Raw genomic sequence first — 25,212 nt, forward strand, 5'->3', positions numbered from 1 at the left:
CACATGCTTTATTGAGTTTTGAACAATATTTACACTGGACAACCCCTTTAAGAATCACTGCTTAATAGCAATACAAACCCACTGATGTGTCTCCATACCTGAAAGGGGTATCCCCATCTTATAAAATGAGGGCGTATTGGTATGATATGCCATCAATTTAGGATTGTTTGGGGTCCATCCACTGGAATCCCCATGGTTTCTGAGAATAAAGGGACCATATCAAGGTTGCTTATGCATGTTTTTTTTTATTCATCACAATTATACAAAAAAACTAAATGTAGCCGTGTATTGAAAAGCTCTAAGGAAGATTCAATTACAGATACTGTAGCTGTGATTACAGGGATTTACTTTATGATATGTCAAATAGACCTTATCGAGTTTTTTCTTTAGACATTAGCGTGTCAAGTCCACAGAGGAAGCTTCTGACGCTATACCACACATATTCACATTGCGTCTCATCTTCACATAACCATTATCACCCCAGTCTTCACCCCAGCTGTATGAAAAACAATGAAAGGAAGACATTAGAAAAAAGCCTACATTTAGACACACAAACTAATCCAAGTCCATGCTGATAACACAATTATCTAAACATAGCGCTGAGTAATAAGTTGCTAGAAAGCACTACCTGTCTAAGGGCCCCGTCACACATAGCGATGCACCAGCGATCCCGACAATGATAAGACTTTGTCAAGATCGCTGGTGTGTTGCTACATGATCGCTGGTGAGCTGCCAAACAGACAGCTTCACCAGCGATCAGCACCAGCGACATGCGGGTAACAAGCGACACACGTCGCTTAGTTACCCACTTTCTACCTTAGTTACCAGTGCACTGGTGCAGGGAGCTGGTAACCAAGGTACACATTGGGTTTCTAAGCGGCGCCCGGCACTTAGAAACCCGATGTGTACCTTAGTTACCAGCGCCAGGTCGCTGATCGCTGGTCTCCCGCCTGTCACACGCAGCAATGCACGCTGGCCAGAGGGAGACCAGTGATCAAAAAATGTCCTAGCCATTCCAGGACGATCAGCGATACCAGGCAGGCGGCAGGTTGCTGGTAAGTGTCACAGCGATCTCGCTGGTGAGATCGTTGTTGCGTCACAAAACTTGTGACTCGGCATCGCTATGTGTTACGGGGGCTTAAAGGGAATCTGCCACCCCTTTTTTGAGATATCATATAATGATATCATTCAGTTGTGTGTCACATAAGGATTCTCCTGGTACTTTTGCTTCCCCCTGACCCCGCACCTTTCATGCTTAAATACCTTTTTTATATCGGTTCAGATGTATGTAAACTGCCATGGTCCGGTCCGATGGGTGGGGCTTATTCAACTGCCCCCCCCCTCCCTGTCTTGCTCTACACAAGAAGAAATGCGTAGAGCAAGACAGGGAGGGGGGGAGCAGTTGAATAAGCCCCACCCAGCGGACCGGACAGCGGCAGTTTGCATACATCTGAACCAATATAGAAAAGGTATTTATGCATGAAAGGTGCGGGGTCAGGGGGAAGCAAAATTACTAAGAGAATCCTTATGTGACACAAAATTGAATGATATCATTATTTGATATCTCAAAAAAGGGATGACAGATTCCCTTTAAGTCTGGAGGTCTTGCAAGATGCAAAATAGGAAGTTTTATAGTGAATTCCCACACTGCAGACATTGTTGAAAAAATTTCTGCTGCTTAAAATTGTTTCCACTCATCTGAATAGGCTTGCTTCAGATGAATGCAGAACTTTCAGCAACACATTCTCCAGTAAATATTCAATGGCCTTGATTCATCAAAGGAATTTTGGCAGAATTCTGATGCAAATTGCTTTGCGACTTTTGTTGGAGCTTGGGTGGGACCAGGGGTGCGGCAGGTACATGACGCCATATCTCATCTAATTCATGATGAGCTCTGATGTTACTTACTCCAGAAATCTTACTCCAGTCAATGACTGAAGTAAGATTTCTGGTGTGGTGCATGCCACTTGTCACAAGTTGCAGATTCATTAAAAGGGTGAACATCTGACTCCTACATGCCCCCTTATGAAGATTGGTGAGAAAATTGCTGATCATTATGAATCTGGGACAATGTGTGACCATATTCTGTGACCCCAGAAATCTTATTCCAATCACAGACCGGAGTAATATTTCTCATGTAAAGTAGCCATTAGCAAAACCCTGGTTTAGGGATAGCGCGAAAAAAGACAAGTGCGGCGCTTCCTCTGAGCATAATACTTTTTTACCATCAGTACAAGAATCTTTTAGTTGTGATTATGCTCACCTTCAATCAGTAAGAAATGCACGTTGAGATTCTCAAGGAATCAATTCTTTGGGCACCTCTCCTCCATGTTTTGTATAGTTCAATAAGGTGTGCAGCTCACTTTGGAGAACTATGTGTTGATCCTGCCTTGGATCTACATAGGTAGTGAATTGTGAGGGAAGAGAAACTCCAAGCGAATGTGGCGCTAATCACCTTAGGATTTCTTGAATACATCCACTTACAGTGAAAATCTATTACTAAAAATGAATTTAATTTCTCAAAAAAAAAAGAAACAACATAAAAATATAGTACAACGCATTTCGGCTGCTATTTTTACAGTACAGCCTTCATCAGGTAACAAAAAAACAAACAACATACAGAAGCACTATAAAGTGGTGTTACAACCTCAAAGCTTTGATATTTATGAAGGTTCCCAGAAGGGATTAGCAGGGCGGGACCCGAAATCTGTCAATCGGGTTCTCCTCCCTGGCAAATGTCTACATGGTAGCATCTAAAGAGACTCAGTTTCCTTATGTATAGAAAATAATATAACAGTATAGTACCTGCATTCTATCCAAAATGAGCTTTTAAATACATGGTGTTACATTGTTGCGAACAATCAAAAAATATTTGAAAGTATAAATGTAATTCATTCTGATACTTGCAATGCAAAGAAAAAAAATAATTTTTTTTTAAAAAATTCCCCCCAAAAAAATTTTTGAATTTTTTTTTAAAAACAATTATAATTTAAAAAAAAAAAAAATAAATAAAAAATTAAAAAAATTCACTAAAAGAGGAAAGTGAAACTTTATGTTATTATATATATTGGCCCATGCGCAAACTATTGTCTTATCCGTGACAAACCATTACACATTCTCTACGACGTCATTGAGTCCATTTGGATAGAAGCTTTGTAACCTATATATCCAACAGGACTCCTTTCGGTTTAATAATTTATTCCTATTATTAACCCCTTTTGGTATATCTTCCAGCGGTGTGACCGTGATGCAGTAGCATTTTTTGTGCTTCAGCAAAAGATGACGCGACAGACTATGTTTAAGCTGCCCGTTCTTTGCATTATAGCGGTGATTGTTCATCTAGGCACTCAGTTCCTGGGAAGTTCGTCCCATGTATTGAAGCCCGCATCTGCAAGTCACTGTGTAAATAACAAAATCCGTTCTACATGTGAGTCTCTGTTTTATTTTGATTGTTTCCCCAGTGGTATTAGATCGGATACTCCTTGCTCTATGGTCAATGATCTTACATCATTTACATTTGTTTGAAGAGATCTGTATACTCCTGTATTTACCGTCCCTCCATTCACATTGGTATTGTTTCCTATCATATTTTTTTCATTTTTGTAACCTCTTTTAATTTACTCCGAGCTACAATATTATTCACTGTCGCTCCTCTCCTGAATGTTATTCCCGGTACACACGGAAGCATTTTCCAAGAATCACATCTTTTTTTAAAATATACCAATATTTTTTTTTTAATTCTTCTTATCAATACATTCCCTTTATTATAAGTTGTTATAAAATTAAACTTCCAAAGATTTCTCTTGTTATCCCCATTTTTTTGTCCCTTCTTTCTATTTTCATCTGCATTATCAATCTTTTCCCTTCTTACTTGGGAGACAATCCTCCTGTTCTTTGTCCAAATTCTTTCTGTATGCTGCCTCGATTAATTTTTTGGGATTTTTTTTTATCTCTGATCCTTTTTTTCAGTATTGCTGATTGGGTCATATAATCTTTTGTGTTTGTGCAGTTTTTTTGGATCCTTAAAAACTGACTGAATGGTACATTAGTTTTCCACTTCTTATAATGCGCATTTCTAAAGTCCACATAGCCATTCGTTTCACAGCTTTTGAATTGCGTTTTTGTTGTAATTTTACCACTTTGTGACCCAATTCCAGGTTCAGGAACACAATTTTGTCCCTTCTGATGCTTGATGTAAAGGCAATGCCCCAGTTTTTGCTATTAAGGGAATTTATTAATTTAAATGCTTCATCCTCCATCCCAGCCCAGAAAATTATCAAATCATCTATGTATCTACAGCATAGTAATATTTTTTCATTATATTTGGATGCATACAACAGCGATGAGGACTCAAAATGCCCCATGAAGAGATTTGCGAATTTTGGCGTAACCCAAGTCCCCATCGCTGTACCGAGGTGAATATAATGAATAAAAAAGAGAAGTTTTTGACCAACAATATACCATCAATGGCATATTTTTATCATCTTCCAAAGATGCATAAAAATTCCTCCACTCCCAATTACATCGGGATTGATTCCTTAACTAGTTCATTATCACATTACATTGATTTATTTCTCCAAGAAATTGTGACTACCCTTCCTTCATATCTGAAAGACTCTGCTCAACTGATTGAGGAATGTAGGAACATAAAATGGCAAGAGAATTACAACTTCATCACGCTGGATGTAAATTCATTGTACTCCAACATCGATCACACACTTGGGATTAGATCAGTATATAATTATCTATCACTACTATCAGGATTGTGAGAGGAAAAAGAAACATTTTTGTTGGAAGGATTAAAATTCATATTAACATATAACATCTTTGCGTTTCAGGGTAAACTCTACTTACATCGCCTCGGTACAGCGATGGGGACTTGGGTTACGCCAAAATTCGCAAATCTCTTCATGGGGCATTTTGAGTCCTCATCGCTGTTGTATGCATCCAAATATAATGAAAAAATATTACTATTCCATAGATACATAGATGATTTGATAATTTTCTTGGCTGGGATGGAGGATGAAGCATTTAAATTAATAAATTCCCTTAATAGCAATTATGGGGCAGTGCCTTTACATCATGTATCACAAGGAATAAAATTGTGTTCCTGGACCTGGATTGGGTCATAAAGCAGGTAAAATTACAACAAAAACGCACTAACGTGGTGTACTTAATTATTTGTACTAAATGTCCAACTGAGGGTCTGTATGGGGGGGAAAAAGGGCAAAAGCTTAGAACAAGGATGAATTCTCATCGTCACACAAAAAGAGAAAAAAGAATTGATCTACCTGTGGCAAAATATTTTTGTATGCCTGATCACAACAACACAATGGATATGAAATTACTGGTATTGAAAAGTAACTTCACATCTCAGAGAGACAGGAGGGTTTGGAAGCATAAATTTATGACGACCTTTGACACTCTGAGTGCTGGAATGAATGTGTCGCATGGATTTATGTTTTTTTACATCAATTAAGGAATTTGCTCCTAAGACCTTGTGGGGGCATCACACAACACATTAGGAGACCCCAATCAGAGGACAATAAAACATCCAGACTCCTTATCTATGAACTAGTCCAATATTTATGTTTCTCCCTATTCCATAATGATAATTCTGCTTCACGTCACTTGTCTTATCTATTGCATTTTTTCTGTGCTGCGTTGTGCATATATATGCGATTCTTCAGATGTTGTATTAGTCAATGCCTGATGAAGAGACCTGAGTAGTCTCGAAAGCTTGCAATGTGTTACCATCTTTTCAGTTAGCCATTAAAAGGTATCAACCACTGAGGACTCTCAATTCTGAATATTTTTCACTTCAAAAGCTGTGATACGAATGGCTATGTGGACTTTAGAAGTGCACATTTTAATAAGTGGAAAACTAATGTACCATTCAGTCAGTTTTTAAGGTTCCAGAAAAACTGTACAAACATCAAAAATTATATGATCCAGTCAGCAATACTTGGGATTCAGGGATAAGAAATATCCAGAAAACTTAATCAAGGCAGCAAACAGAAAGAATTTGGACAAAGAACAGGAGGATTGTCTCCCAAGTAAGAAGGAACAAGATTGTAATGTACAGTAGATAAAAATAGAGGCACACTTTGCACTAGTAGTGCCTCTTACGTACAAGGCAAGAGAGAGGCAAGTACGGTAAGTAGTGTAGGCACTACTCTGTAGTGTAGGGGCAAAAAAATGGGGATAACAAGAGAAATCTTTAGAAGTTTAATTCTATAACAACTTATAATAAACGGAATGTATTGATAAGAAGAATTAAAAAAAATATTGGTATATTTTAAAAAAAAGATGTGATTCTTGGGAAAATGCTTCCGTGTGTACTGGGAATAACTTTCAGGAGAGGGGCGACAGTGAAAAATATTGTATCTCGGAGTAAATTAAAAGAGGTTACAAAAATTAAAAATATGATAGGAAACAATGCCATTGTGAAAGGAGGGAAGGTAAATACAGGTGTATACAGGTGCTCTTCAAACAAATGTAAATGTTGTAAAATCATTGACCATGGAGCAAGGAGTATCTGATCTAATACCACTGGGGAAACAATCAAAATAAAACAGAGACTCACATGTAGAATGGATTTTATTATCTACGTAGTGACTTGCAGATATGGGCTTCAATATGTGAGACGAACTTCCCAGGAACTGAGTGCCTGGATAAATAATTATCGCTATAATGCAAACAGGCATATTAAACGTAGTCTGCTTCTGCATCACGGTCACACCGCTGGAACATATACCAAAAGGGGTTAATAATAGGAATAAATTATTAACCCAAAAGGAGTCCTATTGGATATATAGGTTACAAAGCCTCTATCCAAATGGACTCAATGACGTCGTAGAGAATGTGTAAGGGTTTGTCAAGGATAAGACAGTCGTTTGCGCATGGGCCAATATATATAAAACATAAAGTTTCACTTTCCTCTTTTAGTAATTTTTTATTTCTTTTCTTGGAATTTTTAAAAAAATGTTATTGTTTTTTGGAATTGTTTAAAAAAATTATTATTATTTTTCTTTGCATTGCTTGCTTTTTAATGGGATGAATTGATTCATGTAGAGATGATAGTAGTGTTTTTGAAAAAATATCAGAATGAATTACATTTATACTTATTCTTTCAAATATTTTTATGATTGTTCGCAACAATGTAACACCATGTATTTGAAAGCTCATTTTGGATAGAATGTAGGTATTATACTGTTATATTATTTTATATACATAAGGAAACTGAGTCACTTTAGATGCTAACATGTAGACATTTGTCAGGGAGGAGAACACAATTGACAGATTTCGGGTCTCGCCCTGCTAATCCCTTCTGGGAACCTTCATGAATAAGAAAGCTTTGAGTTTGTAACACCACTTTATTGTGCTTTTGTATGTTGTTTGTTTTTTTGTTACCTGAGGAAGGCTGCACTGTAAAACTAGCAGCAGAAACATGTTGTACTGTACTTTAACCCCTTTCTGACATCAGGCGTACTATCCCGTCCATGGGACCCAAGCCCCTATGCCCATGGACTGGATAGTACGTCTAGCGCAATCAGCGGCGCCCACGTGATGAGCGCCGCTGATCGCGGCCGGGTGTCAGCTGATTATCACAGCTGACACCCAGCACAAAGTGTCAGGGGCGGTCACGGACCGCCCCCGACACGTTAACCCATTGCACACCGCGATCAAACATTATCGCGGTGTACCGGGGGTTAAAGGGAAGCCCTGGCAGGGAGGGGGCTCCCTCCGTGCTTCCCTGAGCCCCCCACAGCAGCGCAATGTGCAGTGCTGCTGCGGGGGGCTCTTTCCCTGCAGGCCCCCGAATCCAAGATGGTGACGGGGGCCTTCGGGGGTCTGCAGGGAGCTGACTTCCTCAGTGCCTGCGCTCTACAGCAGTGCCTGTGACAGATCGCTGATCTGTCACAGTGATCTGTGATGTGACAGATCAGCGATCTGTCACAGGACAGTGATGTCCCACCTGGGACTATGTAATAAAGTTAAAAAAAAAGTGTTAAAATAATTTTTTTAAAAATCGCCAAATAAATTAGAAAAAAAAAATATAACCCCAATAACTCCATTTTTTGGAAGTAAAAAAAAACAAAACAATAAAAGTACACATATTAGGTATCGCTGCGTCCATAATGACCCGCCCTATAAACTGTCCCATTAGTTAACCCCTTTAGCGAACCCCTTAAAAAATAAAAATAAAAAACGAAGCAAAAAATAATGATTTATTATCATACCGCCAAACAAAAAGTGCAATAACGCACGATCAAAAAGACGCATATAAATATCCATGGTACCACTGAATAAGTCATCTTGTCCCGCAAAAAATGAGCTGCCATACAGCATCATCAGCAAAAAAATAAAAAAGTTATAGCTTGCAGAATAAAGCAATGCAAAAATAATTATTTTTTATATAAAATAATTTTCATTGCATAAAACCGCCAAAACATAAAAAAACGACCTATATGAGGTATCGCTGTAACCGTACTGACCCGAAGAATAAAACCGCTTTATCAATTTCACCGCACGCGGAACGGTGTAAACGCACCCCCCCAAAAGAAATTCATGAAACGCAGGTTTTTGTTCATTCTGCGTCCCAAAAATCGGAATAAAAAGCGATCAAAAAATGTCATGTGCCCGAAAATGGTACCAGTAAAATCGTCAACTCGTCCCACAAAAAATAAGACCTCACATGACTCGGTGGGTCAAAATGTGGAAAAATTATAGCTGTCAATATGTGGTGATGCAAAAACTATTTTTACAATAAAAAGCGTCTTTTAGCGTGACAGGTGCCAAAAATAAAAACCGCCATAAATAGTAAATCAAACCCCCCTTTATCACTCCCTTAGTTAGGGAAAAATAATAAAATTAAAAGAAAATGTATTTATTTCCATTTTCCCATTAGGGTTAGGGCTAGGGCTAGGGCTAGGGTTAGGGCTAGGGTTAGGGCTAGGGTTAGGGTTAGGGCTAGGGTTAGGGCTGAGATTAGGGTTAGGGGTGTGTTGGGGTTCGGGTTGGAGTTAAAATTGGGTGTTTCCACTGTTTTGGCACATCAGGTGCTCTCCAAATGCAACATGGCGTCTGATCTCAATTCCAGCCAATTCTGAGTTGAAAAAGTCAAATGGTGCTCCTTCCCTTCCAAGCTCTGCCATGCGCCCAAACAGTGGTTTACCCCCACATGTAGGGTATAAGCCTACTCAGGACAAATTGCAAAACAACTTTTGGGGTCCAATTTCTCCTGTTACCCTTAGGAAAATAAAAAAATTGGGGGCAAAAATATCATTTTTGTGGAAAAAAATGATTTTTTTATTTTCACGCCCGAGCGTTATAAACTTCTGTGAAGCACTTGGGGGTTCAAAGTGCTCACCACACATCTAGATAAGTTCCGTGGGGGGATCTAGTGTCCAAAATTGGGTCACTTGTGGGGAGTTTCAATAGTTTAGGTACATCAGGGGCTCTCCAAACGCACATGACACCCGCAGACCATTCCATCAAAGTCTACGTTCCAAAACGTCACTACTTCCATTCCGAGCCTCGACGTGTGCCCATACAATAGTTTTCTCCCACATATGGGGTATCAGTGTACTCAGGACAAATTGGACAACATCTTTTGGGGTCCAATTTCTCCTGTTACCCTTGTGAAAATAAAAAAATTTGGGGACTAATTGATCATGTTTGTGGAAAAAATAATTTTTTTTTATTTTCATGCCCGGGCATTATAAACTTCTGTGAAGCCCTTGGGGGTTCAAAGTGCTCACCACACATCTAGATAAGTTCCTTAGGGGGTCTAGTTTCCAAAATGGGGTCATTTATGGGGGTTTCCACTGTTTAGGTACATTAGGGGCTCTCCAAAGGCAACATGACACCCGCAGACCATTCCATCAAAGGCTGCATTCCAAAACATCACTACTTCCCTTCCAAGCCCCGACGTGTGTCCATACAGTAGTTTTCTCCCACATATGGGGTGTCAGCGAACTCAGGACAAATTGGACAACAACGTTTGTGGTTCAATTTCTCCTGTTACCCTTGGGAAAATAAAAAAATTGGTGACTAAAAGATCATGTTTGTGGAAAAAATACAAATTTTTTATTTTCACGCCCGGGCGTTATAAACTTCTGTGAAGCGCTGGGGGGTTCAAAGTGCTCACCACACACCTAGATAAGTTCCTTGGGGGGTCTAGTTTCCAAAATGGTGTCATTTGTGGGGGGTTTCGACTGTTTTGATACATCAGGGGTTTTCCAATCGCAACATGGTGTCCGATCTCAATTCCAGCCAAAAACGTCAAATGCACTGCTTCCCTTCCGAGCTCTGCCATGCTCCCAAATAGTGGTTTACCCTCACATGTGGAGTATCAGCATACTCAGGACAAACTGCACAATAACTTTTAGGGTCCTGTTACCCTTGGAAAAATAAAAATTGGGGGTGAAAAGATCATTTTTGTGGAAAAAATATTATTTTTTAATTGTACCGCTGTACGTTATAAACTTCTGTGAAGCCCTTGTGGGTTCAAAGTTCTCACCACATATCTAGATAAGTTCCTTAGGGGGTCTAGTTTCCAAAATGGGGTCATTTATGGGGGTTTCCACTGTTTAGGTACATTAGGGGCTCTCCAAAGGCAACATGACACCCGCAGACCATTCCATCAAAGTCTGCATTCCAAAACATCACTACTTCCCTTCCGAGCCCCGACGTGTGTCCATACAGTAGTTTTCTCCCACATATGGGGTGTCAGCGAACTCAGGACAAATTGGACAACAAAGTTTGTGGTTCAATTTCTCCTGTTACCCTTGGGAAAATAAAAAAATTGGTGACTAAAAGATCATGTTTGTGGAAAAAATACAAATTTTTTATTTTCACACCCGGGCGTTATAAACTTCTGTGAAGCGCTGGGGGGTTCAAAGTGCTCACCACACACCTAGATAAGTTCCTTGGGGGGTCTAGTTTCCAAAATGGTGTCATTTGTGGGGGGTTTCGACTGTTTTGATACATCAGGGGTTTTCCAATCGCAACATGGTGTCCGATCTCAATTCCAGCCAAAAACGTCAAATGCGCTGCTTCCCTTCCGAGCTCTGCCATGCTCCCAAATAGTGGTTTACCCTCACATGTGGAGTATCAGCATACTCAGGACAAACTGCACAATAACTTTTAGGGTCCTGTTACCCTTGGAAAAATAAAAATTGGGGGTGAAAAGATCATTTTTGTGGAAAAAATATCATTTTTTAATTGTACCGCTGTACGTTATAAACTTCTGTGAAGCCCTTGTGGGTTCAAAGTTCTCACCACATATCTAGATAAGTTCCTTGGGGGGGGTCTAGTTTCCAAAATGCAAAATGGGGTCACTTGTGGGGGGTTTCCACTGTTTAGGTACATCAGGGGCTCTCCAAACGTGACATGGCGTCCGATCTGAATTCCAGCCAATTTTGCATTGAAAAAGTCAAACGGCGCTCCTTCCCTTCTGAGCTCTGTCATGCGCCGAAACACTCGTTCCCCCCCACATATCAGGTATCAGCGTACTCAGGACAAATTGCACAATAACTTTTGCAGCCCAATTTCTCCTGTTACCCTTGGAAAAATAAAAAAAATTGAACATGAAGTATTTTTTTTGTGAAAAAAAGTTAGATGTTCATTTTTTTTTTAAATATTCAAAAAAAATTCCTGTGACGCACCTAAAGGGTTAATAAACTTCTTGAATGTGGTTTTTAGAATGGTGTCACTTTTGGGTATTTTCTATCATATAGACCCCTCAAAGTGGCTTCAAATGTGATGTGGTCCGTAAAAATAAAATGGTGTTGCAAAAATGAGAAATCGCTGGTCAATTTTTAAACCTTATAACTTCCTAACAAAAAAATTTTGGTTCCAATATTGTGCTGCTGTAAACTAAACATGTGGGAAATGTTAGTTATCAAGTTTTTTGTGTGCCGTATGTGTGATTTAAGGGCATAAAAATTCAAAGTTGGAAAATTGCAAAATTTTCAGCAAATTTCCATTTTTTTCACAAATAAACGCAAGTTATTTGAATGAAATGTTACCACTCTCATGAAGTACAATATGTCACGAGAAAACCATGTCAGAATCACCGGGATCCATGGAAGCGTTCCAGAGTTATGACCTCATAAAGGGACAGTGGTCAGAATTGTAAAAATTGGCCCGGTCATGAACGTGCAAACCACCCTTGGGGGTGAAGGGGTTAAAAGTTTTTTTTTAATTAAATTTTAGTAATAGATTTTCACTTGATGTGGATGTATTCAAGAAATCCTAAGGTGATTATCGTCACATTCGCTTGGAGTTTCTCTTCACTCAGAATCCATATAAAGTAGGTCACATCTGCTAATGAATTAGATGGCCAGGCATTGCCAAGCCAGCACCACTCTTTTTTTGGCACTGGCTGGGAAATTCACAGAAACACTAAAAGTTGAAAAATTATAGGCAACTTCATGCTGTGCAAAACTTTGGTGACTCTTCAATGTGTTCTCGTAAAAACTGTTATGTATGGGCCGCTTAGAGCACAGATTTTACATTGGAACCCAGGTACCTCAAGCTACACATATACATTTACCCTGAAAGCGCTATGAATGAATTAGTTTGCTTTCACAATGCCGTAATATACATTTTAATCTTACATATCCTTACACTCCTTAATTTTTAAAATTTATTAAATACACTGCTTGATTCTGTTTGGCCACTGTGAAAGCATTTACCTGTTCCTTACTATCCAGTAATCTATATCTTCATCGGACTGCTGATCATGTTCTGTACCATATCCCACAATCATAACGGCATGAGTTGCATATGGACTACAATCACCTTCAAAAATGCCTAAAATTATAATATACAGTATAGTTTGTTTCACAAGTATTCTATAGATATAGAGAATAGTTAACAATCACAGAAAATATTCCTAAGTATAGTCATCAATTTATGATGTGAAAAGCTTGGTACAAACTGAAGGTTTGCAGATTTTCTAAAAATATTTGTGCGTTTTTAAACTAGTAATTATAAGTTGTTCAAGGCGGATTAATTTGATTTTACCAGCTTTAACTTACCATTACAATATAGCTGAAAGTCATGACTTGCATGAATTCCAACTGCTATTGGTCCATTAGCTGCCACGGTCAGCGCCATATTGTCTTCTCCAGGCAGCAAGTAATATTTGCTCAAATTGAGGTTGACAGCATTATCAGGCTTGTATAAACATTGATTTTGCTGGATAATATAGAAACAGATTTGATTGGTTGGTTATAGATGTGATTCATTTAACACAATGAACTATTGGAATACTCTGTTCTCTTAGTCATACAGGCTTTTTTTCTACTTTGCTAGATCATTATAAACATGGACTGCCATCATCTCCCTCTCCTGAAAAGCTGTAAGATTTCTACTTTCCACGGATATTGTAATGTTAGGAAACAAGGGAGGTGGGAACAAGACCTAAGACCATACAAGAGATTAGTAAGTACATGTGATCGCATATGAGTGGTCACATGACAACCACTAGATGTGGCAAGCAGAGAGATATCTTGACATTGTGCTTACTGCGCACTTACAGAATCGGCATCTTAAGCTCCCACCAATTCACATTAGATTAATATTGGCTGAACCCATCAATATTAACATGTTCAAGAGACACACTAATGTTTTTGGAGCCACAGATAAATGTCGCTTGAGTCAATAGGGAAGCTCAACACTAAAGACAATAAATGCCATAGATTATGATTAAATTTGCTATTTTAATAAAACCAGCAAGAAAGACTGTACAGATATTATCTAAATAGCTTTTTGAGAGAAGAAGAGGACTTGAACTCTAGTGCCACCTATTGAAGGTAGCAATCCTAAAAGTCAATATTGACCCTTGAAGGAAGTTTGAAACATGACTTAGAATAATAATCCAAATCACACACTCAATTTGCAGACACATTTAGGGTTCTTTGCACCTCATCAGTGTGAAACAGATCTGATTTGCTAGATGAGAAGCCTCTGACAGGAAAGGGGGGATATTGATGATGTTGATGGTGTAAGTAGAATTAAAGGCCTGTATAATAATAATAATAAGTAATGTTTCTCTGAAAATTTAAAAATGAAATTAGTTGCTTTGCACTGATGAGGTGCAAAGACTCTGAAATGTTTCTGCAAATGGATTGTCTGATTTGGCTTATTTTCCTAAGTCATGTGGCAAGGCTCGTTAAAGGGACAATATTGACTTTTAGGATTGCTACTTCCAATAGCAGCTTGCTTCTGATGAACAGAGGAAGCTGCCAGTCAGGGATGTTGGCAGAAGACTTAGCTCTCTCATCATCATGTAGCAATTTCTGATACTGATGATGTGTTGCCCTCTTTATGCACTGAAGGTGGCATGTTCCCTGAATTTTACCAGTAAGATGGTGAACCATCACATTATGAGTGTCAGGTCCGAGCATTCCTACATAAAAAGCTTCCTGGAAAGTGGATTGGTCGTCATGGGCCAGTTGAATGGCCACCAAGGTCTCCCGGTCTGACCTCCTTAGACTTTTATCTTTGGGGGTCATCTGAAGGCAATTGTCTATGCTGTGAAGATATGAGATGTGCAGCATCTGAAACAAGGATACTGGAAGCCTGTGCTAGCATTTCTTCTGTGGTGTTGCTATCAGTGTGTCAAGAGTGGGAGAAGAGGGTTGCATTGACAATCCAACACAATGGGCAGCACTTTGAACACATTTTATAAGTGGTCATAAACTTGTAAATAACTCATGAAAGAATATGTTTGATGTGTCACATGACCCTCTTCCCATTGAAAGAAATAAAGTTGGATCCAAAATGGCCAACTTCAAAATGGCCACCATTGTCACCACCCATCTTGAAAAGTTTTCCCCCTCCCATTTACTAGTGCCACAAACCGGAAGTTGATATCACCAATCATTCCAATTTTATTTAGGTGTATCCATATAAATGGCCCACCCTGTATAATAATATGTTAATGATAATATTAAACAGAGTATATTTGTACATATTGGTTCGGCCCTCCTCAACAGTCGAAGTCTATCGCTTGGCACTCAGGAAAATGAATTGCCCACACTTGATCTACTACAGATATATTCTTTTGTGCTGAGGTTACCTCTATAATTCTCTCATAGAGAACATAGAATTGTCCAGCTCAACAAGTGCTTCCGTGTATGGGAGAGACAGACAAGATTTTTGCTGGCTGAATAATCAATCGAACCATCATCTGGCCGACAGCCATCCAATGTTTATGGTGGACTTTTCAGTGCATATGCAAGGATACCCCTTGCCAGGAAATCCCCTTTAAATTGTGGGGATGGACAGATATCCTTTCTCCTGACTTCTCAGAACAGGGGCCCCATGGTTTTTCTTAGCTGTGTGGTCTCCAGTGTCTAAGTCCACCTAGAGTATGTTCAAATTATGTTCCAACAGTAGACCCTTAGTTTTACATAATTAGCAATCTTCATATATTTAACAAGAATCTATAAAATATAGAAAAAGCTTACCTTCTCTAAATATTCATACTCTTTGGCTTGCATGACGCCATGACTTGCAATATAAGCCATTGCTTGCTCTGGAATTCCTCCACAGCAGCCATAATTTCCATGGTCGCAGTCTACAAGCTGCTGCTCACTGAATTCAACCAGCTCTTTGGTCTTGATACAATGATGTGACTCAAATACACCCACCTTAAACATAAAAATTAATATCTAAGACTATGTTGCCCTACGGAAGTTCCAATGTGTATTTTACTAACTCATTTATTTATTTTATTTATTTTAAAAGCTCAGTGGTAGAATTTGTAGACTGATACTCAGATTTCTACTGAGGATGTTCTATTGATGTACAACACATTAACATAAACAATAGCTCTATCGTCATTAAAAATGTGTAAACTTACCGTATATACTTGAGTATAAGCCGACCCGAATACAAACTGTCACGTGTACCTGTCCTGTGTGACACGACCCGCAGGTCGGTAACTAAAACAACTAGACAAAAGTGTCACGTGTACCTGTCCTGTGTGACGCGACCCAAAGGTCGGTAACTGAAACAATAAGACAAAGGGGAAACACCGGGGAAACAGTTACAATGGTGGGCCCTGCAATAGGGAACAGGGATGTGGAGACCTCCTGCACTCCCCTGAGACAGTGTCCCTGAACACTCCTAAAGTTCCCTATACAGGCTCTTCACCTGTCGCCGACCAGGATACCTGAATCCCTCACTATCCCTGCACCTATCCTTTATTATTATTATGCATTTATATAGCGCCATTTATTCCATGGCGCTTTACATGTGAAAAGGGGAACTATAGACAAGTATAATAATATATGCAAAAACCTCAGTGACATTATCAATGTCAGAGGAAAGGTGAAGCTGGGAAACAGCCCCCCTAAACAAGAAAGAACCTAGAACACCCACTCCAGTACATATACATGCAGAGTGGAAAACAGAGTAAATGGGTGAATGGAATAAAAGTCATCTTTATTAATTTAATACAAATGTGTTTAAAATAGAGTAACACTCAGTATTAGACAAAATCATAGTAGAACAACACCACAGGGTAGAGACCAGAAGTCCCAGGACCACCACTTAGTTATATTGCATGAAGTAGCGATAAAGTGCATAAGGTTTAATAAGAATTGTATCAGAAACCAAATAAATTATCAATACATGCTACCTCATCATCTATCAAGGTAAGGACCTCCTGCGCCACCATATATATACATGTTATACCGGCCAGTGCACCACGTGAATCAAATATGGGAGCGGTATCTTACCAGGAATAGAAGCAAAAGCTGAGTGGACCCGGGGCCAGGTAGGGGAAAGCCCGACGCGCGTTTCGCGTGTCTAGGAACGTGCTTTCTCAAGGGAAGTAAGTCGGGAAAGGGCAACAGGACCTTCTTAAGCAACATGTAACTGATCACATGGCTACCGGTGAGCCAACCATAGTGGTTTACAATGGCGCATGTGCGCTGGACACTCCAAGTGCCAGCAATACAGGAGAAAGCGTCACGTGTTACTCCGGGCTGACGGGGAGGGGAAGTCTCCGAGAGCCCGGAGGAAGGCAAAAGACACTCCCCCGATTGCCGGCCACGAGCAGGAGCAGCGGGCATGCGCACAACCACTGCCGCTATTGAAGAAATATATATTACTTGGTGTGTCCAGCGCGCATGCGCCATTGTAAAGATAGAAGATAGAGCGCAGCGGTGGAACGGAAACAGGTGACTATCGCATGGCTCACTCTCCCCCAGTGCTACTCACCCTCCTGGCGCTCCATATCAGTCGCTGCATCTCGGGGTCAGTGATACCACTCATTAAAGTAATGAATATGCGCTCCACGCCTATGGGAGTGGAGATGCATGCATATTCATTACTTTAATGAACGGTACCACGTGACTGATCAGCACAGAAAGGAACTCAGGAAGAGAGATGCCGGCGCCCGAGATGCAGGGAATGATATGCAGCGATGACACTAGGAGGGTGAGTATGATGTCAACTGCTCCCTCGCCGGCACTGACTCGTGTATAAGCCGAGGGGGGGGGGGGGGGGACCACAAGAAAATGTGCTGAAAATCTTGGCTTATACATGAGTACATACGGTATAAAAAACACGAATACCAAAATAGTTGGGAACCAGTGCAAAATGTAAAGTAAACAAGAATGTAATGATTTGAAAATCTCCTATAGCCATATTTTAATCAATACGAGATGTTTAAGGTGCTCATGCCATAGGCACTTATGCAACCCCATACAATCAGAGATGCAGATATTGATTTGTGTGCTGATAACAAGCTGGATGGTTCCTCTTTTCTTGAGTCTACAGTACACGGTATCCATGTTTTTCATAAATTATTTCAAATTTTGATTCATCTGACTACAGTTTTTCATTGTCCTCAATGCATTTTATATGAGATTGACCCAAATAAGACAGCAGCTTTTCTGGATTGTTGATATGTGGATACTAGTGATGAGCGAGCATGCTCGCCACTACTCGGCACTCACCCGAGCATCTCACTGCTCGAGATGCTCGTAATTCACCGAGCATTACAGGGGTTGCTTGGCTGGGGCTCGAGTCCCCTCCTTGCATGTTTGGCACTTTTTAGAGAGGCAATATACATGCAGGGATTGTCTGCCACACACTGTAATGCTGCTGCCATGTTGATTGTGGCATTGCAGTGATACGCTGGCCGCACAATGTCATCAGGTCTATATCAGACCTTGCACCGCCATGCTCGTCACATGCTGTGTCTGTGTGTGTGGCTGTGTGTGGGTGTCTGCATGTGTATGGCTGTCTGTGTGTGTGTGGGGGGGTCTGTGTGTGCAGCTGTGTGTGGGAGTCCGTGTGTGCGGCTGTGTGCGGTAAAGCTACCTCCGGTACTGTTGGTCACAGCGCTGCGGGATCATGCTGGCAGATGTCAGCATGATTCCGCAGCTGACTGTGACTTGCAGTGGTGACCTGCATTAAAAAAGCAGGCTTGGCCCGATGAGACTACTACTCCCATCAGGCTATGTCTGGTGTCACTGATAACAGTGACAGCAGGTCCCGCTAATGGGAGAGTAGTATCATCTGCCAATATCTGTGCTCACAGTTAAAAAAACAGTAAAATTACATACATATTCACAGAAAAATAAAAAAACATCACACTCGCCGCACACCAAATCCCCAATGCCCTTGTCTCCTAGAAATAATGTAAAATAATAAACCAATATATACTCCCTGTCCACCGTAGTCCAAAGTAATCCAGATTGTTCAATGGTGATCTCACATGTAGAACAGTCACATCGGGAGATGTGACTACTCTACCCGGCCACTGGCAATACACTGACAGGAGATAATTGCCCCTGCAGTGTATCAGCTGATCGGCTCCATCCTGTCACTTATGGCACCACTGCATGGGAAAGTTCTCACACAGAAGTACTGCCATAATTGAAAGCACTGGAGTGATGAACTCCGGTGAACTCTCACGGTGGCTCAGTGATACAATGTGATACACTGCGGGAGATATTACCTCCTGTTAGTGTATCACCAGAGGCCGGGTAGAGCGGTCACATCTCCCGATGTGACTGTTCTACATGTGATATCATCGTGGGATACTAGGTAAATGGACTATGGAGGACAGGGAGTATAATATGTTGGTTTATTATTTTATTTTTGTTGCAGGAGACGAGGGAGTCGGGGATTAGGCATTCGGTAAGTATGGTTTAATTAAGATTAATAAAGGACTTTATTCTCGCTGTGTTTTATTTACCATATAACTATAGGATTAGTAATGGATAGGTGTCTTATAGAGTTGAGCGACTTTTGGTTTTTTTAGGGTCGCGTTTCGTTTCGTGAAACCCGACTTTTCCAAAAGTCAGGTCGAGCAAGATCGTCCGATTATAGGGAAAAGTCGGGGTCGTCCTGAAACACGAAACCCAATGTAAGTCAATGGGGAATAAAAGTCGGCAGTGAGAGGAGGACAGGAAACACACCTACAGTGCCCATTTGAATGCCAAAAGCATCAATTCTTCTTTCTTAAGCTTGTCAACCTTAATTAACTTCATAATACAAGTTACGCACTGAAAAATGGGGGTTATTTGGCTACAAACTGTGGGGGGGGAGGGCTGGCTCCAGGTTTTCATGTGCCCTGGGCGAAAGAGCGCCCCTTTAACACATACCACAACTCATCATGCTCCGATACGGCAGAGAAATAGCGGTATAGTCCAATGAAAAATACCTCACTTTTTACATCTCATGATGAGGCCCATCTATTTCTCCATACAGAATCATTGGTCCCATATAATGTTTGAAACAGTATATGATGAGCTCCACATAATGCTACAGTATATGTTGGTCCCCATGGATGAAGCTCCACTGTCTTATGGGCCCAAATAATGCTCCAAACATAATGGGCCCCATTTCTAATGCTCTAGTGTATAATGGGCCCTGTAAATGCTGCTCCAGTGTCTGATGTCCACCTTTGGAATGTTCCAGTGTATGGTGGGCCCCATCTATCATTCTCCAGAGTATAGTGCTCCCCAAAAATTGCTGTCCCAACATTGAAAACAATCAAATAAGTCTCCTCGCTAGGGAATCCCTGTACTTGTCTGGACAGGTGCTGTAGCTTGCTTAACAGCTCGCCAGCCGTTCTCACGCCCAGTATGGATTACACGTGATTGCACAAAGGTGAGAAAGGGTACCGTATCCCCAGATAACATGTATGGATAGCGTACACATTCAAAATATATGTCTCAGGAGGCAGGCTCAGACGGTGTTAGGCCCAGTATGGATTGCACGTGATTGCACAAAGGTTAGAAAGGGTACCGTATCCCTGGATAACATGTATGGATAGCGTACACATTCAAAATATATGTCTATACAGCATGAGGCAGGCTCAGACGGTGTTAGGCCCAGTATGGATTGCACGTGATTGCACAAAGGTTAGAAAGGGTACCGTATCCCTGGATAACATGTATGGATAGCGTACACATTCAAAATATATGTCTATACAGCATGAGGCAGGCTCAGATGGTGTTAGGCCCAGTATGGATTGCACGTGATTGCACAAAGGTTAGAAAGGGTACCGGATCACCGGATAACATGTATGGATAGCGTACACATTCAAAATATATGTCTATACAGCATGAGGCAGGCTCAGACGGTGTTAGGCCCAGTATGGATTGCACGTGATTGCACAAAGGTTAGAAAGGGTACCGTATCCCCGGATAACATGTATGGATAGCGTACACATTCAAAATATATGTCTATACAGCATGAGGCAGGCTCAGACGGTGTTAGGCCCAGTATGGATTGCACGTGATTGCACAAAGGTTAGAAAGGGTACCGTATCACCGGATAACATGTATGGATAGCGTACACATTCAAAATATATGTCTATACAGCATGAGGCAGGCTCAGACGGTGTTAGGCCCAGTATGGATTGCACGTGATTGCACAAAGGTTAGAAAGGGTACCGTATCACCGGATAACATGTATGGATAGCGTACACATTCAAAATATATGTCTATACAGCATGAGGCAGGCTCAGACGGTGTTAGGCCCAGTATGGATTGCACGTGATTGCACAAAGGTTAGAAAGGGTACCGTATCCCTGGATAACATGTATGGATAGCGTACACATTCAAAATATATGTCTCAGGAGGCAAGCTCAGACGGTGTTAGGCCCAGTATGGATTGCACGTGATTGCACAAAGGTTAGAAAGGGTACCGTATCCCCGGATAACATGTATGGATAGCGTACACATTCAAAATATATGTCTATACAGCATGAGGCAGGCTCAGACGGTGTTAGGCCCAGTATGGATTGCACGTGATTGCACAAAGGTTAGAAAGGGTACCGTATCCCTGGATAACATGTATGGATAGCGTACACATTCAAAATATATGTCTATACAGCATGAGGCAGGCTCAGACGGTGTTAGGCCCAGTATGTATTGCACGTGATTGCACAAAGGTTAGAAAGGGTACCGTATCACCGGATAACATGTATGGATAGCGTACACATTCAAAATATATGTCTATACAGCATGAGGCAGGCTCAGACGGTGTTAGGCCCAGTATGGATTGCACGTGATTGCACAAAGGTTAGAAAGGGTACCGTATCCCCGGATAACATGTATGGATAGCGTACACATTCAAAATATATGTCTATACAGCATGAGGCAGGCTCAGACGGTGTTAGGCCCAGTATGGATTGCACGTGATTGCACAAAGGTTAGAAAGGGTACCGTATCCCTGGATAACATGTATGGATAGCGTACACATTCAAAATATATGTCTATACAGCATGAGGCAGGCTCAGACGGTGTTAGGCCCAGTATGGATTGCACGTGATTGCACAAAGGTTAGAAAGGGTACCGTATCACCGGATAACATGTATGGATAGCGTACACATTCAAAATATATGTCTATACAGCCTGAGGCAGGCTCAGACGGTGTTAGGCCCAGTATGGATTGCACGTGATTGCACAAAGGTTAGAAAAGGTACCGTATCCCTGGATAACATGTATGGATAGCGTACACATTCAAAATATATGTCTATACAGCATGAGGCAGGCTCAGACAGTGTTAGGCCCAGTATGGATTGCACGTGATTGCACAAAGGTTAGAAAGGGTACCGTATCACCGGATAACATGTATGGATAGCGTACACATTCAAAATATATGTCTATACAGCATGAGGCAGGCTCAGACGGTGTTAGGCCCAGTATGGATTGCACGTGATTGCACAAAGGTTAGAAAGGGTACCATATCCCTGGATAACATGTATGGATAGCGTACACATTCAAAATATATGTCTATACAGCATGAGGCAGGCTCAGACGGTGTTAGGCCCAGTATGGATTGCACGTGATTGCACAAAGGTTAGAAAGGGTACCGTATCACCGGATAACATGTATGGATAGCGTACACATTCAAAATATATGTCTATACAGCATGAGGCAGGCTCAGACGGTGTTAGGCCCAGTATGGATTGCACGTGATTGCACAAAGGTTTGAAAGGGTACCGTATCCCTGGATAACATGTATGGATAACGTACACATTCAAAATATATGTCTCAGGAGGCAGGCTCAGACGGTGTCAGGCACAGTATGGATTTGACGGCCCAGATTACACAGCGGAGGAGCAGGGAGAGGTAAAGATTGCAAATGCTGGGGCCCTGCCCAAGCAAGTGGGGCCCACTCGTGGGCGTCGGTACTGGCACTGGGCCCCTCATAGTACAGCGGTGTGTCTGACGGCGGGTGTGCACCACCACCGTCAGAGACACTTGATTGCACTATGAGGGACCCTGTGCCAGTGCCCGCGCCCAAGAGTCGGCCTACCCACCTGTCCAGGGCAACGGCACTCGCACGGTGTCGTGCGTTAGGTGGTGACCCCGGCCATGGGGGGGAGGCAGCACAGTTAGGGAGTTTTAGAAAGTGGCATATGTTGATGTTGGACATTCAGCTGATACAAAAGGCGAAATAGGTGAAGTACCAGGAAGAGGTGGACCAAAGCAAGCCATTTTTCTGTCACCCTATGTGTCATCAGGGGAAGGTGGGACAAAATCCTTGGAAACCCATGCGTGGTTCATTTTAATGAAGGTTAGATCATCCACATTTTGGGTTGACAGACGGGTCCTTTTTTCTGTCAGGATTGATCCAGCTGCACTGAAGACTCTTTCCGATAGCACACTTGCAGCTGGGCAAGCGAGCTCCTGTAAGGCATATTGTGCCAATTCAGGCCAGGTGTCCAGTTTAGCGGCCCAATAGTCAAAGGGGAATGACCTGTGTGGGAGAACATCGATATGGGAGGAAAAGTAGTTTGTAACCATAGTTGACAACTGCTGTCTCCTGTCACTTTCCATCGATGCAGTATTACCAGTTGTGTGAGCGGTATTTGAAAAATCAGTCCACAACATTGTCATGAACAATGGCGGATCTTAATAGGGGCGGTCGCCCCGGGCCCAAGGTTTTTTGGGGGCCCAGGGGCAGGGGCGGGCTGGGCCGGGTGGCAGAGAGGCAAATGCCCCCCGGACCGCTCCCCCAGCACCTGTACAGGGCCGGCCGTGCCCTGTGCTGTGACGCCGCCGGCAGCAGACAGCCGCCCACGTCACATTCTATGAGGGGCCGGGAGCTGTGCACGGCCATCACCTTGACGGCTGCTCAGCTCCGGCTGTACTTCCGGGTCAGATGTCGGGCGGGCGCGATGACGTCATCGTGTACGCGCCGACATGTCCCGGAGGATGCTGAAAGCAGAGGCGCTGCTGGGGAGCGAGCCGGCTGTGAGGTAAGTATGGGGAACTTTTTTTATTTTTTTTTATTTATAAAATGAATTAAATGGGGAAGGGGGTGAGTGGGGGCTGTACACAATGAAGGGGGGGTGACTGGGGCCTGTATATGATGAAGGGGGGTGACTGGGGGCTGTATATGATGAAGGGGGGGTGACTGGGGCCTGTATATGATGAAGGGGGGGTGACTGGGGGCTGTATATGATGAAGGGGGGGTGACTGGGGCCTGTATATGATGAAGGGGGGTGACTGGGGCCTGTATATGATGAAGGGGGGGTGACTGGGGGCTGTATATGATGAAAGGGGGTGACTGGGGGCTGTATATGATGAAGGGGGGTGACTGGGGGCTGTATATGATGAAGGGGGGGTGACTGGGGGCTGTATATGATGAAGGGGGGGTGACTGGGGGCTGTATATGATGAAGGGGGGTGACTGGGGGCTGTATATGATGAAGGGGGTGACTGGGGCCTGTATATGATGAAGGGGGGGTGACTGGGGGCTGTATATGATGAAGGGGGTGACTGGGGGCTGTATATGATGAAGGGGGGTGACTGGGGGCTGTATATGATGAAGGGGGGGTGACTGGGGCCTGTATATGATGAAGGGGGGTGACTGGGGGCTGTATATGATGAAGGGGGGTGACTGGGGGCTGTATATGATGAAGGGGGTGAGTGGGGGCTTCACAGGATGAAGGGGGGATGAGTGGGGGCTTTACATGATGAAGGGGGGTGAGTGGGGCTGCACATGATGAAGGGGGGGTAAGTGGGACTGCACATGATGAATTAAGGGGTAAGTGGGACTGCACATGATGAATAGGGGGTAAGAGGGACTGCACATGATGAATTGGGGGTAAGGGGGACTGCACATGATGAATTGGGGGTAAGTGGGACTGAACATGATGAATAGGGGGTAAGAGGGACTGCACATGATGAATTGGGGGTAAGAGGGACTGCACATGATGAATTGGGGGTAAGGGGGACTGCACATGATGAATTGGGGGTAAGGGGGACTGCACATGATGTGGGGGTAAAATTAACTGCACATGATGAATTAAGGGGTAAGAGGGACTGAACATGATGAATTAGGGGGTAAGAGGGACTGAACATGATGAATTGGGGGTAAGGGGGACTGCACATGATGAATTGGGGGTAAGGGGCACTGCACATGAATTGGGGGTAAGGGGGACTGCACATGATGATGGGGGAGTGGGGCTGCACATGAAGTTGGGGGGGAAGGGGACTGCACATGATAAAATGGAAGGGGGGATAAGGGGCTGCAAATGATGAAGCGGCACTGCAGATGAAGTGAGTGGGTGATAGGGGACTGCAATGGATGAAGTAAGGGGACTTCAAATTAAAGTGGGGACATTAAAGTCGATCCCTTATGGCCAGGATCACGTTGGGTGATTTTGTGCGTATTGGCCGTAGGCCTACAGCTTATGTGCAACGTCTTTTTAGGC

At 42.3% G+C, this 25,212-nt stretch overlaps 1 protein-coding gene across 1 annotated transcript in view; it reads right to left on the reverse strand.

Moving 5' to 3' along the window:
• Nucleotides 1–225: 225 nt before the first annotated feature.
• The window catches only part of LOC141098886 (cathepsin L-like proteinase), an 85,673-nt gene continuing 60,686 nt past the window's right edge, over nt 226–25,212 (reverse strand). Inside the window, exons 4-7 of the mRNA XM_073586851.1 lie at nt 15,486–15,668; nt 13,050–13,209; nt 12,705–12,822; nt 226–496 (exon numbers count right to left, since the gene is read on the reverse strand). Coding sequence (XP_073442952.1) covers nt 394–496; nt 12,705–12,822; nt 13,050–13,209; nt 15,486–15,668 — 564 coding nt within the window. The 3' untranslated portion in view covers nt 226–393. The remainder of the gene's footprint in view (nt 497–12,704; nt 12,823–13,049; nt 13,210–15,485; nt 15,669–25,212) is intronic.

Source organism: Dendrobates tinctorius, unplaced genomic scaffold (genome assembly GCF_039654945.1).
Source record: "Dendrobates tinctorius isolate UK_male_01 unplaced genomic scaffold, ASM3965494v1 ptg000097l, whole genome shotgun sequence".
Taxonomy (NCBI): Eukaryota; Metazoa; Chordata; class Amphibia; order Anura; family Dendrobatidae; genus Dendrobates; species Dendrobates tinctorius.